Source organism: Phascolarctos cinereus, unplaced genomic scaffold (genome assembly GCF_003287225.1).
Source record: "Phascolarctos cinereus isolate Bilbo 61053 unplaced genomic scaffold, phaCin_HiC Scaffold_4;HRSCAF=312, whole genome shotgun sequence".
NCBI classification, from domain to species: domain Eukaryota; kingdom Metazoa; phylum Chordata; class Mammalia; order Diprotodontia; family Phascolarctidae; genus Phascolarctos; species Phascolarctos cinereus.
Genome location: NW_027555847.1, coordinates 316,370,667 through 316,388,429, shown reverse-complemented (window position 1 = coordinate 316,388,429; position 17,763 = coordinate 316,370,667). Strand labels below are relative to the sequence as shown.

The window sequence follows — 17,763 nt, the reverse complement described above, 5'->3', positions numbered from 1 at the left end:
ACTGAACTGAATGTACCAGGCATAAAAACAATGTGTAATAAAGTCGGAGGGGAGGGGGGGAAGAACCAAAAATTGGTAGACCAGGTCTCTAGTGCCAGATTTCCTACTATCTGTGTAAATCTGAGCAGTTCCTTTAACCTCTCTAACCTAGGCTCCAGACTGAGCTATCTCTAAAGTCCCTGCCAGCTGGTAGTATACTGGGGAATAAAATATGTACATATGACATACTTTTAAATTTAATGTGCTTCATTAACATTTTCTCCCGTCACTTAAATCTAGACAATCAACAAAATAATAAATCAAGCCCTGTCTTATAGTTTGCTGATTTCTGGAAATCTAACAGCCCCTGATTCCAGCACATACCTATTTCTATGAAAATATGATATGGGGACAGGGCCATCGACTAGTAGAAGTGCTTCTAGAGGAAAGTAGCCAGAAAGGGGGTACAGCGGAGGGAGACCCAATTGGCAAATAGTTAGACTATGCCACATAAGGATGTGAGCCTGCCACCATGATGGTCTTTGGTCTAAGAGAGACAGCCAAATGACCGTCCTTTTATTCATAAATGTGCTAGCCTTATTAATAAGTGATTAAATTACCCAGAAGCTATGTCTCTTGAACCTTTTTTATCACCACATAGTCATGAAGCATTTTATATGCCTTAGCTCATTTGATCCTTATAGGATCCTTCAAAGTAGGCAGGAGGGGTATTTTGAAACAAATCTCAGAAAAGTTAAGTGACTTGGCCACTGGATGCAGCAAAGAGGGGACTTGCTCAGGCCTTTTGACGTCTAGCCCTGTGCTGTTTCCATAAACTAAGAGTAGACTCAGTGGGAACATCAGTCAAATCAGTCAACATTTATTAAGTGTCTACTGTGTGCCAAGCAGTATGCAGAGAGCTGGGGATACAAATACAAATAACAACCAAGTCCTGCCCTCAAGGAGCTTACAATCTAAAGGAAGGAAACGGAAAAGAATGGGAGGAGGAAGAGTGTGTGTGTGTGTGTGTGTGTGTGTGTGTGTGTTGGTTGGTGGGGAGGGAGACTTCTTGGAGAGTTCCAGAGAAGTCCAAAATTATTCCAGTGGGAAATGAATAGAGAAACTGTGTTGAGCCCTTCCTTGTTAAATAGAAGCCCTGGGGCCCAGGGACATCTTAGTCTTTACATACCTGAGGGGTTGACTCATAGAGAAAACTTCTTTTTCTTGACTCTATAGAGCAAAAAGGGGCATACTTTTTTGAAGAGAGATTTTGAACAAGGCATAGAAAAACTTCCTGACAATTTAGAATGGCCAAAGTGGATTGGCTACCTTAGGGAATGGAGGCCCTTGTCCCAGGAGGCTCAAGGTAGAGGTTGGGTGATTGCTGGTCAGGGATGTTACAGAGGGAAGGGACCCAAGCTTCATCTGGTGATGTTTGATGAACTCTAAGGGTGTGCTTCAATGATTGGAATCCTCTGGTAGTATTTTGTGTGACTTGGGGAATTCCTCTTTGGATAAGGGAAAGAGATGCCAAGCTGATAAACAGTACTCATTATGCTGGAAAAAGAGCATTCGTTTATTTAACCATATTATTGATTTAAAAAAATCCTTCCTTTCTGTCCCTCATTTCTTTTTGGGGTATAATTAGTGACAAAGTATGATTTCTTATGAAATGCTTTGCTTCTTATAAACTCTCTCCCTAATTAGACTATGCCACATAAGAATGTGAGCCTACCACCATGATGGTCTTTGGTCTAAGAGAGACAGCCAAATGACCATCCTTTTATTCATAAATGTGCTAGCCTTATTAATAAGTGATTAAATTACCCAGAAGCTATGTCTCTTGAACCTTTTTTATCGCCACATAGTCATGAAGCATTTTACATGCCTTAGCTCATTTGATCCTTATAGGGTCCTTCAAAGTAGGCAGGAGGGGTATTTTGAAACAAATCTCAGAAAAGTTAGTGACAAAGTATGATTTCTTATGAAATGCTTTGCTTCTTATAAACTCTCTCCCTAATTAGACTATGCCACATAAGGATGTGAGCCTACCACCATGATGGTGACCTTGTATAATTGGAATGAATGTGACAAAAATGGTTACTTTCATTAAAATCGAGTAGCTAGCCTCTTTGTAATAATAGCATTTTATGTAGTTTCTTTAAAGTTTACAAAGCACTTTACCAGTGTTAAGTTATTTGATTCTACTTGTAAGGTAGGTGCTATTATAATCCCCATTTTGCACATGAGGAAACTGAGGCAGATAGAAGTTAAGTCACTTGCCCATGGTTACCTAGTTAGTAGCCAAGGCAGGATTTGAACTGAGGCCTCCAAGTTTTCTTCACTGTATCTGCTGTGCCCCCTACCTGCCTGATCACAAACAGATGTTCACAGATACAGTAAATGTAGCTAGCATTGTGACTTCTGTGTGGTTTTGTTGCATTTTCCCGTTAGCTCCTCACAATAAACCATTCTTATTTCTTTCAGATTCCAATCAGCCTGTCAACTGTTGGCTTCATCCCTCTTTATGGTGGTGACCAGACCCACAAAGTTCTTGCTCTTTTTGCACCGGAGGACTCACTCACAGGTATATTTCTTGTTTGTTTTTTATAAACTAGTAGGTTTTCCTCCATACTTTTAGAAACATTTAAAACGACTTACATATACTTTTGTAACAGTGTATTTTTAACTATAATTCCTCAAGGCCTGATTTTAGAGAAACCCTCACTTGCCTCCTATTCCTTTTTTGGTTGCTTCCTTATCCATTGCCCCAGGGTGTGAAATTATTTTCCTAACTGAGCAGAGCTGGCCAAGATGGCTTCATTTTGCCAAGTGTTAGAACGAGCCCGATTTAAAGATATTGACTAAAATTCCAAAGAAAATATTTACAGAACTGTTGTTTGATTTTGGGGTTTCTTTACTGACCTTATAAACATTTAAAAAGCTCTTCTACTAAGTAGCGACAGTAATACAATAAATAGCGCCTTGGATTTAATTATTAATAGTACTCTCTTCCCTCCTTCCTTTGTGATCTGTTTCCTCTGAAGCTGTGGCTCTGTACCTTGCTGATCAGTGGTGGGATGTTGATGATATTGTGAAAACATCAATCCCTTCTAGAGAAGGGCTTCAGCAGGTAATGAGATTTTGACGTTTTCTACTTACGTTGCTTTATTAAGACCTTTTCTCCTAATACAGTGTTTTGATGTCGACTAACTATCGTCCGTGGCATTTATCTGCTGTACTCTGCGCAATCTGAATAGAATCTTAGGAGATCTTTCCTTCCAAAGAATTGAAGACCGCCTCCTGGAAACTGAAAACCATTGTGCCTTATTTTGCCCTCTGGTCCCAGGCGGAGCATGTCCACCCCTTCTTGTGACTGCCTGTCAAATATTTGAAAATAACTGCCATGTGTCATCCCCTTCCCCACTTCTCTCCCACCCCCATCCCTCCTCCTCACCAAGGGCATGATATTCACTCTCTTGATTCTCCCCTTCTGGTTGCTCTTAACTTATTAAATGTCCATTCTGTGTGACATTTTATCTCCTGTCTTCTTTCCTTTATTTTTTAAAAATTAAATTTATTTTCAGTTAACAAGTATTTATTTTCCTCCCCATACTCCCCGTTATGAATTGAAGGAAAAGGAAGAAACCTCATTATCGATTTGCCTAGTTAAGCAAAGCAGATTCCAACCATTTTGTTGCTGTGTTAGGGGCAGCTAGGTGGTACAGTGGATAGAGTGCTTGGCCTGTACTAGGCTGGCAGTCAGGAACACTCTTCTTTCTGAGTTCAAATCTGGCCTCAGACACATACAAGCTGTGTGACCCTTGGCAAGTCACTTAATCCTGTTGGCCTCAGTTTCCTCATCTATAAAATGAACTGGAGAAGGAACTAGCCAAACACTCCAGTGTCTCTGCCAAGAAAACCCCATATGGAGTCGTGAAGAGTCTGATATGATTGAAAACAGCTCAACAACAAAAACTCAATCAAAGCAGATTGCAACCATAGCTATGTCCAAAGATGTATTTCTCTTTTTTTTTTTGAGGCATTTGGGGTTGAGTGACTTGCCCAGGGTCATACCCCTAATAAGTGTCCAAGGCCACATTTGAACTCGGGTCCTCCTGACCTGTAGGGCTGGTTCTCCATCCACTGTATCACCTAGCTGCCCCAAAGTACCTCTCATTCTGCGTCTTTAAAATATCACCTCGCTGTCAGGAAATGGTTAGAATGCTTTATCTCCAGTACTCTGGAATTGTGGTTGACTATTACATTGATCAGAGTTCTTTAGTCTTTCAAGGTCATTTTTTTTTTTGTGAGGCAGCTGGGGTTAAGTGACTTACCCAGAGTCACACAGCTAGTTAAGTAGTATGTGTCTGAGGTCAGATTTGAACTCAGGTCCTCCTGACTCTAGGGCTGGTGCTCTTATCTTCTGTGCCACCTACCTGTCCCTCAAAGTCATTTCTGAATGATGTTGGTATTGTATACATTTTTTTGTTTCTGCTCACTTCAGTCTTGCAAATCTTCTCAGCTTTCCCTGCAACCATCTGTTTCGTTGCTTATTATGGTGCAGTAATGTTCCATTACATTAATATGCCATAAGTTGCTTAGCTATTCCCCTGGGTACTCCCTTAGTCCTCTGCCTTGATTTTGTTGTTGTTGTTGTTGTTTGCTACTACAGAAAGACATTTTTGTCCATGTGAATCTATTTCTAATTTGATCTCTTTGGAGTATAGACCTAGAGGCTATATTACTGAGTCAAAGAATATGTACAATTTAATGACTTTGGGGGCATAGTTTTAAATGGCTTTCTAGAAGGGCTAAATAAATGGAAAGCTCTAGCAACAGTGTATTAATGTTTCCGTTTTCCCTCAGAGCCTTCAATAGTTTGTCATTTTCCTTTTTTGTTAATCTGAGGGTATGAAGCGGAACCTGTAATTTGCATTTTTCTAATTATTAGTAGTTTGCATTTTTTTCATATGGTTTTGATAGCTTGGATTTCTCTTAGAAAACTTCACACCTTTCCTATCATGCCTTTGTATAAGTGGTTCTCTCATGTAGAAGAAAACAGTCTACATGTATTTTAGCCAAATGTGTCAAAGACATTATTTATTTATTTAGAGAAAAGGTTTTACTAAATCAGAAGGAAAAAAAAATTCCTTCCCTCACCCCCACAAGGTAGTTCCCAAATCACATTTTATAACAATTGAGACGCAAAAGGTGAAACTTCACAAAAATTGTAAAGCAAAAGTACAGTTTTCTTTAGTTTTGAAAATGACTAAACAAAGAGATCAGGGTTGCTGTCTGCACCCCTTTGGAGAAGATGTCATGCCAAAATGGATTCATTTAATCCTTGTACATGTTATATATGTGTCCATCCCCCTCTATTGCCACCTCCAAATAAAATGAAAGCTTCTGGAGGGCCAGGACTGTTTTAGTTTTGTCTTTGTTTACCCCAGCGCTTAGCAGCATAGGGTGTGCTTAAGCACATCTCTGCTTAATAACCTTTGAATTAAATTTTGCATCTTTGATAAGCATGCCATCTATGTTGTTGTTAATAAAAATGTTAAATAGCAAACTAGGTGGCACAGTGCAGAAGCCTGGAATCAAGAGGACCTGAGTTCAAATCCAGCTTCAGACACTTACTAGCTGTGTGACCCTGGGCAAGTCGCTTAACTCTGTCTGCCTCAGTTTCTTCATCTGTAAAATGAGCTGGAGAAGAAAATGACAACCCCCTCCAGTATCTTTGTCAAGAAAACCCCAAATAGCATCACAAAGAGTTGGACCCAACTAATTGACTAAATAACAACCATGGGTACACTACGTAGACAGCATTTTCCTGATCTGTCAGTGTAGTGTCCCCATCAAAAAACAAAAGATGAGATTGGTGCAGGATAGCCTATTCTTTTTTTTTTAAGGCAGTTGGGGTTAAGTGACTTGCCCAGAGTCACACAGCTAGTAAGTGTCAAATCTTTGGTCTGAGGGTGGATTTGAACTCAGGTCCTCCTGACTTAAGGGCCGGTACTCTATCCACTGCCCCACCTATCTGCCCTGGATAGCCTGTTCTTGATGAAGTCCTACTAGTTTGCTCTTTATTACCCCTCACTCCCTTGTCTAAATATTCTTAAACCATCTCTAACATGTTACGTAATGTTGCCCGGAATTGAAGTGAATCTCTCTGGCCTCTAGTTTGTACCCTTCACTCTTGACAGTTTTTTGAAAATGAAGACAGCATTCCTCCCTCTCCAGTTCAGGGGAATCTCCTCTTCCATTTGTTTTAAAAGTCACAGATGGCGTCTTAGCCAATCACACCTGCCAGATCTTTTAGTACTCTGGTAAAGTAGTATGTCTGGACCTGGTAATTAGATCCAAGGGCAGCAAGATGTACTCCGTCTCATCAACCATCACTTCCATAAGCTTTTGAGTTTTAAATTTTTCTCCCTCTCCCTCCCCACCTCCCTGCCCAAGATGGCATGCAGTCTGATATAGGCTATACATATACATTCCTATTAAAGGAGAAATACTTTCTCCTATTAAAGGAGAAATACTTTCTCATTAGTAATGTTGTAAGTAAGAATTAGAACCAATAGGAGGAACCATCAGAAAGAGGAAACAAAACACAATAGAAGGGAAAAAAATAGCAAATAGTATGCTTTGGTCTGCATTCGAACTCCATAGTTCTTTCTTCGGATGTAGATAGCATTTTCCATCATGAGGTCTTTGGGGATGGCTTAGATCCTTGTGTTGTTGAGAAGGGTTAAGTTTATCAATATTAGTTATCACACAATGTGGTTGTTACTGTGTACACCGTTCTCCTGGTTCTGCTCACTTCACTCAGCATCAGACCATACAAGTCTTGCCAGGTTTTTCTGAAGTCTGCCTGCTCATATTTCTTATAGCACAATAGTATTCCATTATATTCATATACCACAATTTGATCAGCCATTTCCCAATTGATGGGCATCCTCTCAATTTCCAATTCTTTGCCACCACAAAAAGAGCTGCTATGAATATTTTTGTACATGTGGGTCTTTTCGCATTTGTATGATCTCTTTGGGATACAGCCCTAGAAGTGCTATTGCTGGGTCAAAGGGTATGCACATTTTTATAGCCCTTTGGGCATAGTTCCAAATTGCTCTCCAAAATGATCATTTTACAACTCCACCAACAATGCACTAGTGTTCCATCATTTTCCTGTTTTGTCATCTGATAGGTGTTGTTTTGGCTTGCATTTCATTTACATTTCTCTAATCAATGGTGATTTAGAGCATTTTTTTAATGTGACTATAGATGGCTTTAATTTCTTCATCTGAGAACTGCCTGTTCATATCCTTTGACCATTTATCTACTGGGCAAGAGATGTACACTTATTGTATTCTTACTTATCTTGGCTTTCAAATCAAGCCTGACATATTAAAAGAGTTCTGGACCTAGAGTTAAAAACCTGGGTCCATTAGGCACCTTAGCCACTTCATAAGCATGGGACACTGTCAGGAGGAATATTCTCCAAATGAAAGAGGAATTTCAAACTATACTATCTATCTTTCCATTGCATTTAGGAGATTATCATTCTCCCTAATAGCCTGGAGTCATGATGATTCTTTAAACTGTTTTACCCTGATTCTTTAAACTGTTTTACCCTCTTTTCATTTGTTTTTGTTTTTTTAAAGCTATCATACTGAGTCATTTTACAGGGAAGAAGTATGTCACAAGTACATATCACTAAATATTGTATACCTACCTGCTCTTAGACATTTCCTCTAAGTCTGTCCCATTTTCCTGCCTCTCACTTTTCTTTTATTTCCTTAAAAGGTGCCCAATCCTCTTATTTTCTCTTTCAGCTTATGCACTCAGGCTCAGGAGAAAGTGAAAGTCTAATAAAGAAGGGCTGCTCTTGATGGGAAGGGGTTTGGAGTAGTCCAATACAGAAGGGAGGAAGTTTAAGGTGGCCTTGGGTCAGAGCTATTTGTAGTTGTAGCCCTTAGGAGGCTGTGGACAATTTATAGTCATCTTTAACAGTTTAAGAGAAACATGGCTCCTGGGTATAAATTGATAATACAACCATGGTCCCAGGAATGAGAGGAGTATCTGGTGGAATGGGGACATTGCTTGTAGGACAGGGAATGTCACTTTCTGAGTTGGGAGGTCTTGTGATCTTGTATTTATTAAGCACCTGCTGTGTGCTGTACATACAAGTACAGAGAATGAAAGAATCCCTGTTTGCAAAGCACTTACATTCTAATGGGGAAGAGGGTTTTTAAATGTCATTTTATTAGGGTAGGTAACTTTATCCATTTATTCTTTACACTTTATCCATTTGCCTGTCAGCCAGTATTTCTAAAGAAATCTCTTGTCCTCTGAAGAAAGTTGAGCCAGATTATTTGGACATAGCCATTTGGCATGTCTGTAGGAAATGATGGTAACATATGGAGCAAAGCACACCATCTAGACATGGATTAGATGTTTGTTACATGGTATGTGTTGACAAGTAATACAAGGTCTGCTTGTTTAAAAAGTGTGTGCTACCCAGCTGCCATCCATGGTGCCACCTTCATCTAAACTGAAATTCCTACTGTTAGAACCACTTCTTTGAATCAGATGTTAAGGGTGGTAGTAATGGCCTCTTAAGGCCATTGTGTTGTAAATGGGGAGGACAAGCAACCTTACCTGTTCACAGTAGCATTTATGCTGACATGAATTAATTTGTAATGAGTTCTCACTTTGGTAAGACCGCAGAGATCATGCCTTTATGGGATGGCACACACAATTTTTGTTTGAATATGGGGCTTGGAGCAGGGGTGGAAAAGATTTGAGAGCATTAAGGACAGCTAATGTAGGGACAACCAGGGAGGCAGATGAAGACCTGAGCTACTAAAGAGGAAGGTGAACGTACTTAAGACAAATTTTTTTCTTGAATCAACTCTTTTAATGTGACTGGTGTCTATCAGTCTGTTAAAATAGGTGTTATTTAGAATGTATGGATGGATAATGTATTTGTATTTAGTGAAATATAATGAATATTAAAACAAAAAGTTGTTAATGTCTTTTTTGAAATATATCATAATCATTTTTTAGATAGGTCTTCCCAACATCATCCCTTGGAATTTAACCCTTCCTTCTAACAGAAAAAGATTTAGCAACTGACATATTGACCACACCTGACGATGTATGTAACATTCATTGTGGGCCCTTATTTAATTTATTAGAACTGATGTGAATTCCAAGGAGTAGGAGCCAGGAGTAAAGTGAGTAGCAACACTCTTGATCTAACTGTTAGAATTGACTCTTCCCTTTAGGTGAGCACTCTTGGGGAGAGAGTGGTGCTGTATGTTTTGAATCGAATTATTTATAGAAAACGGGAAATGGAAAGAAATGAGGTTCCCTTTCTATGCCATAGCAGTACGGATTATGCTAAAATCTTGTGGAAGAAAGGTGAAGCCATTGGATTTTATTCAGTTAAACCTACAGGTGAGTGTTTTAAAGTATATTGTTTATGTCTACCAAAGCAGATTGTTCTATTAATACAAATGTGTTATTAAATTATTCAGTTGGATTCTAAGTAGAGTTATTTTATTTAGTACTTGTTAAGGGAATATTATTATTTTTTTGTTTTGTTTTGTTTTTTACTAATCCACAGAACTGAGAATAAGGAATCTTTCTTTCATCAGCAAGTTTTTAAAAAGTATTGTATTTTAAGCTCATTTAGTTTGTTGCTCACTTTCTGAATTTCAATTAGGAACAATATCAACAGTATTTAGGTAGAATTCCACAACCTGTTAATGGAAACTTTTTTCCTACTCTATATTCCCATTCTTAAAAATTGTAAGCCATATATACCAAATATTTGCTTCATTTTGGAACAAAAGCAAATGGAGTTGAATGAGGGAATACACAGGTTATTTTTGGAACACGCTATTGGTCGGTAAGGTAAATATTTTCTATACTTGTGTTTTTGTTGTAACAGTTTTACACGGTAGAAGATATTCATTAAGTACTTTATCATGTGTTTCAAAATGTCTCAGTTTTGGTGATAAGTTTAGACAAATGCTTTGTGTTCTATTGCTGTAGAGCAATTCCCATGGGAATTGAAAGGTTGATTGTGTTAGAAGGCACTGACTTTTTAGCAAAGGAAATACACCAAACTTAAAAAGTAACGAGTCCAAGGCTCTACTCTGGGTTCAAGTCTCTCTGTTCATTGTCTCAGAATAAAAAAAAGCACATCTTTTCTAGTTAATCATGGGAATTATTTTCTCCTTACAGTTTCTTTATTCATTAGCCCCAAGGATTAGTAGAACTTCAGTCTCCAATTTTCTTTTGTCCCCATCAGTTTCTTAGTCCTCTCTCTCCATGGGCTTCTCATTGCCACTATTCCTGTCTTTTTCTGTTCCTGCCTCCTTTCATGAAAACACCTTGTTTCCTACTATCTGTTACAACTCTTGTTCTATCAACTTTGGATATTGTCTCCTAACTCACTTTGGATAGAACTTTGTCTGTGGGTTGAGAACTACTTTGTAGCCATATTCCCGTCATGTACCTAAACTGTTTGTTAATTCTGGCAGGATATGCCCTTTAGTAAAGAAAGTCCAATATATTAATCACTATTTAGCAAAAGTGCCAAACAGCCTTTGAGCCACAATTGATTACTTTGCTCAGTTTTCTGATTCTTTGGGTTAAATTAAAAACAACATTGTTTTGATTGTATTTAATAAACTTATATGAAATGTATATTTTTTGCCTTAAACTGGTGAAAAAAAATAGTGATAAATTGGTTTCCATTGTCATGATTGCAGGAAGCATGTGTACCTCCTATCTTACTCAAAGTTATCAGCTTCCCGTGCTTGACACAATATTTGTAAGAAAGAAATATCGTGGAAAAGATTTGGGGCTACTGATGCTGGAAGACTTTGTTGATTCCTTTACAGAAGACAAACTTGGTTTACGTTTTCCATTGTCTTCTTTTATGCATACAGGTAAATGAATTTTAAGTTGTGTTCTGGAAGTTTTTATACACTAAAATCATTTCTTAATCTCAACTTTTTAACATTTAGAATTTAAATTTCTCCCAAAAGGTATATTATAACGCCCTAGATTCTTTGGAAAGTCAAAGCTTAATTTATTTCCCTAGCATATCATTATCATATTTTAAAACAGCCTTTTAGAGTTCACTGTTATTCTACGAAGATAAATTTATAAAGCAAGGTTTATAAAAATGAGACATTTTGTTATTGACTTCTGAAAGCATTTTTCTCCTAAGGCAGTCCATCTGTTTGCTATTAGAAAGGACCCAGGCACTACTTTGGCTGGCAGCAGAGGGATCAAGTGTGGAATGCCCATCCCAAACTCTTTGTTACCTTTGGGATGGCATCTGGAGCTCGGGTGGGTGACAGATGCTCTAAACTTCTTCCTAGAGTGATTCAACCCACCTCTCCCACAGTGTCTGAGTATTTGGGAGAGAATTCTGTGCCCTTCTCACCATCCCCCAACCCCTGCCTTCTCACTCAGCCCCTAATCATCTTAATCTTGATTCCTTCTAAGAGTGTAATCCTAATAGGTAATGAATCATAAGTTGAATAAAGTTGGTTTATAAGCTGCTATCTTTTTATTTTCTAATAATATTTTACTTTTTCCCAATTGCATGTAAAAACAATTTTTAATATTTGTTTTTTAAAAATTAGAGTTCCAAATTCTCTCTTTCCCTGAGATGGTAAGCAATTTGATATAGGTTATACATGTGCAGTCATGCTAAACACGGACCAAAAAAAACCAACTCTGAGGTATCAGATTGGCCAATGTTACAAAACAGGAAAATGATAAATGTTGGAGAAGATGTGGGAAAATTGGAACACTAATGCATTTTTAGTGGAGTTGTGAAATGATTCAGCCATTTTGAAGAACAATTTGGAACTATGCCCAAAGGGCTATAAAATGTGCATACCCTTTGACCCAGCAATAACACTTGTAGGGCTATATCCCAAAGAGATCATACAAATGGGAAAAGGGCCCATGTGTACAAAAATATTCATAGCAGCTCCTTTTGTGGTGGCAAAGAATTGGAAATGGAGAGGATGCCCATCAACTGGGGAATGGCTGAGAAAGTTGTGGTATATGAATGTAATGGAATACTATTGTGCTATAAGAAATGATGAGCAGGCAGACTTCAGAAAAACCTGGAAAGACTTGTATGGTCTGATGCTGAGTGAAGTGAGCAGAACCAAGAGAATGTTGTACACAAAAACAGCCACGTTGTGCAATGACTAATATTGATAAACTTAACTCTTCCCAGCAATTCAAGGATCTAAGGCATCTGCAGAGGCCTCATGATGGAAAATGCTATCCACATCCAAAGAAAGAACTAAGAAAGTTGAATTGCTATTTTTTTCTCTTCTGTTGAGTTTTGTTTCCTCTTTCTGTTGCTTCCTCCTGTTGGTTTTAATTTTTACTTACAACACCACTAATGTGAAAATATGTTTAATAGGAATGTAAATGTATAGCCTATATGGCATTGTGCGCTGTCTTGGGGAGGGTGATGGGGATGAAGGGGGAAAAATTTTAAACTCAAAAGCATATGGAAGTGATTTTTAATAAATCAAAATAAATTAATAAAATTTTTTTTAAAGGCTTGGAAAGGTCAAGTCAACAAGGAAAAAAAAGTGATTTAGAGCACTTTTTCATATGACTATAAATAGTTTTGCTTTCTTTATCAGAACTTTTTCATCAACCACCTGTTCTTAGCCTTTGACCATTTATAATTAGGGAATGACTTGTATTCTTGTAAATTTGACTTAGTTCTCTATATATTTGAAAAACAAGGCCTTTATCAGATACTTGCTGTAAAAACTTTCCTCCCATTTTAATGTTTTCCTTCTAATCTTAGTTGCATTGATTTTGTTTGTACAAAACCTTTTTAATTCCATACAATCAAAATTATCCATTTTACATCTCATAATGCTCCCTATCTCTTGTTTGGTCATAAACCCTTCCCTTATCTGTAGGTCTGACAGGTTAAACTATTCCATTCTCCCCTGATTTGCCCATGGTATCTTCCTTTGTGTCTAAATCACATACTCACTTTGACCTTATCTTGCCATATGGTATGAGATACAAAAGCAGGACAAAGAATAGAACAGGGTAGGTGGGGAAATTATACAATTGGCTATAGACTTGAGGACAACATAACTGGTTACATAGCTGAAGCATGGTGAACAATATGATTGGTTGGGAATGAGGGGCTAGCAACAGCCCATTGCTTTCCTCCTGTGACTAAGAAGTGTTCATTATTTGAGTTTACCTGCAAGCTTAAAGATAGTAAACTAGACTCCTTTGGATAGTAAACAAGATATCCTTGAAGGATAGCTTGGTGATAGCTTGGTGGTATAAAGATACTAGATTAGAGTCCCTGATATCCACCTGAACTCCCCCAGGATAGCAGATTTCCTTGAGGCAAGAATAGAACATGATTAGCAAGAGAACTGGATTTTTAAACTTAAGTCATTACAGATTAGCTGAATTTCTGAACTAAGTTCATAGACAAAGACTGTGACTTACAGTTACAGGGCAAAATCAATGAACTAAATAGGATGAACAAAAGATACATAATCAATTTAATCTTCTCAGTATATATTAAAAGTTGATCCAGTATCATAACCATTTGCCAATTCCAGTTCCATTGCTCTTTCTACAGTGGCATACTTCCACTTGCACATGGCTATCTTCTGTTGAAACAGTCATTCAAGGGTAATCATTCACATTTTTAACTTAAATTGATTTTTTATTATTTTCACTAGCATATACTCTCAGAAGTTATGTTTTTAAATGTCTGGAATTTAAAAAAAAAAAAAAGAAAGAAAAGTAAAACCACTATACATGTGTTTTGTAGCTTGTAGACAGTATTTTGAGAAGTACCCAGGGGATCATGATCTTCTTTGGGAGGTTGAAGGAACTGGACAGTGGCATCAGAGAATACCTATCACCAATGCATTACAGAGAGAAGCATTTAGACGTGCAGGTAAGAATTTTTACAAGTTGATTACAATCCCACTCTAGTTTAAAAAGCAAGTGTCCACTGGTAATAATACACAGTGTGTACAACAGCAAATAACTGGAAAGGTATTCTAAAGTTTAACTGTTCTTGTATATTAACGTTTAGGCTACTAATAATTATCTGAGTGGTTCCAAGGGCCTTCTTCATCTTTTCAACTAATTACTCAGTATCCTAATTAAGAATTGGTAAAGAAGATAGGGTGCTGAACATATAACAAGCATGCTTATTGTCATCTGGGATCCAAGGGCATGGTCTCCATGGGATTCACAAATCCATGAATTCTCTTGGAATTCACAAAATGCAAAATACCTGCTTAAGAATCCTTGTGGGCATCTTTTCTTGTAGTTGTAGTTTGAAGAAAAGGACTCTTGAGGATTGGGTGGTTATTATAAACACATCTTAGGTAACATTATAATGGTTGTGATGATGATGTTATAGCCAAATATGTTAAGTGGGCTTGCTTTTCTTTTTTCAAATTCTTCTAAGCACAGAGGTTTCTCAAAATGAAGTGAGAAAACTCACGTATGAAGACTGTGACTCTGCACCTACTCCCGAATATGACATAGGATGCGGAGAAAACCAGCCCAATGAAATGCAGGTAACTGTAGGTGCACACATTTGTTTCTGAAAGTAAAATGTATTTTTTGTGTGTATAACCAAAAAAACTCAATCCAGCTTATGGTTGTGAATGTTGTAGTCTATTTGGCAAATACTTCTTGTATGTTCTGTAAAAATGGTCTTTTGGAGGAAAGCATAACAAATTCAACAGATTTTCAACTATCATTGCTAAGTTGTTCAGAAATGATAGTGAGCTTACATCTTATTCTAAGAGAAAACAGTGAAATTGAGAAATAGAAATATTCTTTGCTTTAGGAAAAGTGAATATAGGTAAACCTGAGTTGACATATACTATACAAAATAAGAGGGATTAATTTGCATTTGGAATGGGTGCCCATGGAGGATAGTCACCTCCTTTTCATTAAAGGTCTCGAAAGCCAGGACTTATCAGAAAAGTTGTAGGATGAATTTTTGTCTTGATATGGGTTGGACTTGGTGGTCTTTGAGAAAGGTCTCTTCCATCTTCTGAGATTCAATGAATTTATACAATATTCTTATTCAGCATTTGTAAGAAACAATAAATTCTTTTGTTTGTCACTTGTAGAGTCTTTTTGTATTAGTCTGTGCTCTGAGTTGTTCTGTAACCAAAACACAAGTTTATAGTTATTATTTGAAACAAAAAAAGTCCATTAGGAACATATACCTATTATGGCTTTGACACTAAGTTATATGGCATTTGGCCATATGTTTATATAACTGAGACCAAACATTCTGTTTTAGTTTATAAACACAGAAATTCTGTGGGAACATTCCTTAAATCTTTATACTAAATTTTTTATTACGGTAGACTTAGCTTTCCTAATCATTTTGTACTTAATTCAAATGAAAGAAAATAGAGTTCTTGTAGCTTTTCAAAATCCACTAACAATCTAACTTAGGATTCTTCGAAGTGGGGATGTGGACATACATATGTGCATGTGTTGTAGGGAGAAAAAGACTTGCAGAGCACAATGAATTGATAAAATGTATATTAAAAGTCAATAAAATATCATAGCCATTTAAATTATATATGTCTTAGAAGAGGGTTGGGGAACCTGCAGCCTTAAGGCCACATGTGGCCTTTACAATTTGTCCTATAAAATTTGGATTCACTGAAAAGGCTGCACTTGAGGATTTAGAAAGCCACATATGGCCTTAAGGCTGCAGGTTCCCCGCCTCTGACTGAAAAAACCCAAATTGACATGCAATGATACTTAATCATAAAGGTACAGATAAAACAATTATATATAAAATATTTGCAACTGAAGAAGCTCATGTTCCTTGAAGAAAAATATAGGTAAAAAGGTTTGAAATCTAATGTATTGCTCTGTTTTAGGTTGATTCTGTAAGAGGAAGAGGTATCTCAGACACCAGTGCAAGTACATCTGAAGGTAAGAAATATTACTGGTCATTCAGTTGCCAAATGTTTGAGACCTTCCTGTGTTCTTAGCATCTCTTCATTTCTCCTAGAACCTGGAGTTCTTTCATTCTGTCTCTACCACTAAACTATCCAATATGAATTTGGGTCATTCAGTTAATGATCCTGAGCATCTGCTTCCTCTTTTGTAAAATAGATACTTAAACCTGTCCTATTCACCACTACCACCACCACCCCCCCCCCCCGACTTGGAGATATGAAATAATGAAATGGGATTTAGAAGCATATTGGTTATCAACCAGTTTGAGCTAATTTTTCTTTCATTTTTAAAAAAATTACTTCTTGTCACATGGGATGGCTCTCTGGGAGAAGGAGAAAGGATATTTGGGATAACTAAAATGATGTAAGAAACAAAAAACATCGATAAAATCTGATTTAAAAAAAATAGAGATTATGAAGGCGCTGTCCTTGTAAGACAGACCATTATTGTTATTGATATAATTGTGTTTGTTACTTTTGAACAACTAACTGGGCATAAATGAGTAAGGAACATGAGAAATATAGAGTGAATATATAAACAAAATCTAGTTCCTGTATTTCAGTGTATGCTGGAAATGTGTCATCCTAGATATCTACTTTAGGATAGGCTTATTGTCTTTTAGGACTTGATAATACACCTATTAACATTCAAACAAGAACCACTAATTTGAAACGTCCAAAGATTGGAAAGAGGTTTCATGATTCAGAAATTAACCCTCTTCAAGATGTGGATGAAAACACTCCCCAGGCTTCATCTGTGGCTCCAATAAGCAGGTAAAGAACCAACCATGCACTTTCATCATATATTATAGTATGGAGCAAAGTAGATAGCTGGTAGTAGGATTTGGATTTGAGTCCTACCTCTCTGACAGATGCTGGCTGAGTAACACTGGGGCTGTCGCTTTATCTCTTACGTGCCCTAAGATGTCAGCTTGCAGAGCAGATGTGGATCAGCCCTGCTAAGGGGGGGAATTCCTAACCAGGAACTCCCTTCAAAGAAGAATTTACAGGCTTAAAAATATTTTCTTAAATACTGCTGCTCAGTCAGTAAACATTTGTTAAGATCCCACTGTGCGCTAAGCATTATGCTAAGCACTGAGGAATATAAAAAGAGGCAACACACAGTCTCTGCCCTCAGGAAGCCCACAATCTAATGGGGGCAATACTAGAAGAAATATAGTATGTAAGACCCAAATCCACTTCCCAATAAGTCATATACAAATGGTTCTCACAAGCATTATAAACTATTAGTTCTGATTTGTATTTCTTTTATTAGTGGCATATTTCGTGCACCAAATATACTGCTAATAAGAGAAATGCAAATGAAAACTAATCTGAGATTGTACCCAGGAAATTGGCATAGATGGAAAAAATGGCAAGAATTGTCGATTGCCCATACGGAACAATAGGCAAACTGTGTAATCCCAGGTAAAGCTGTAATTGATTGAACCATCCTGGAAAGCTGTTCAGTTAGGTGAAGAAAGTCCCTGAAGTGTCCATCGAGCAGTTCCATTTGTGCATATATGCCCAAGGAAGTCCATAAATGAAAAGAAAGGTTCCGTATATATCAGAATACTTATAGCAGCACTTGTGGTAGTGAAGAACTGAAGACAAAGTCGGTGCCTATCAACTGAAAAATGCTTAAGCAAGGTAGGGGACCCGAATATAATAGAATGTTACTGTGCTTTGAGAAATGATGAACATGCTGAATATGGAGAAGGTTGATATGAACTGA

General features: G+C 37.4%; 1 protein-coding gene across 2 annotated transcripts in view; it reads left to right on the top strand.

Moving 5' to 3' along the window:
- FAM169A (family with sequence similarity 169 member A) overlaps window positions 1–17,763 on the top strand; it is a 68,356-nt gene that overhangs the window by 38,429 nt on the left and 12,164 nt on the right. For both annotated transcript variants that reach the window (XM_020998493.1, XM_020998490.1), the window contains 8 exons: window positions 2,467–2,566; window positions 3,027–3,112; window positions 9,270–9,441; window positions 10,764–10,943; window positions 13,850–13,978; window positions 14,506–14,612; window positions 15,948–16,002; window positions 16,652–16,802. In XM_020998493.1, the coding sequence (XP_020854152.1) occupies window positions 2,467–2,566; window positions 3,027–3,112; window positions 9,270–9,441; window positions 10,764–10,943; window positions 13,850–13,978; window positions 14,506–14,612; window positions 15,948–16,002; window positions 16,652–16,802 (980 nt within the window). The remainder of the gene's footprint in view (window positions 1–2,466; window positions 2,567–3,026; window positions 3,113–9,269; window positions 9,442–10,763; window positions 10,944–13,849; window positions 13,979–14,505; window positions 14,613–15,947; window positions 16,003–16,651; window positions 16,803–17,763) is intronic.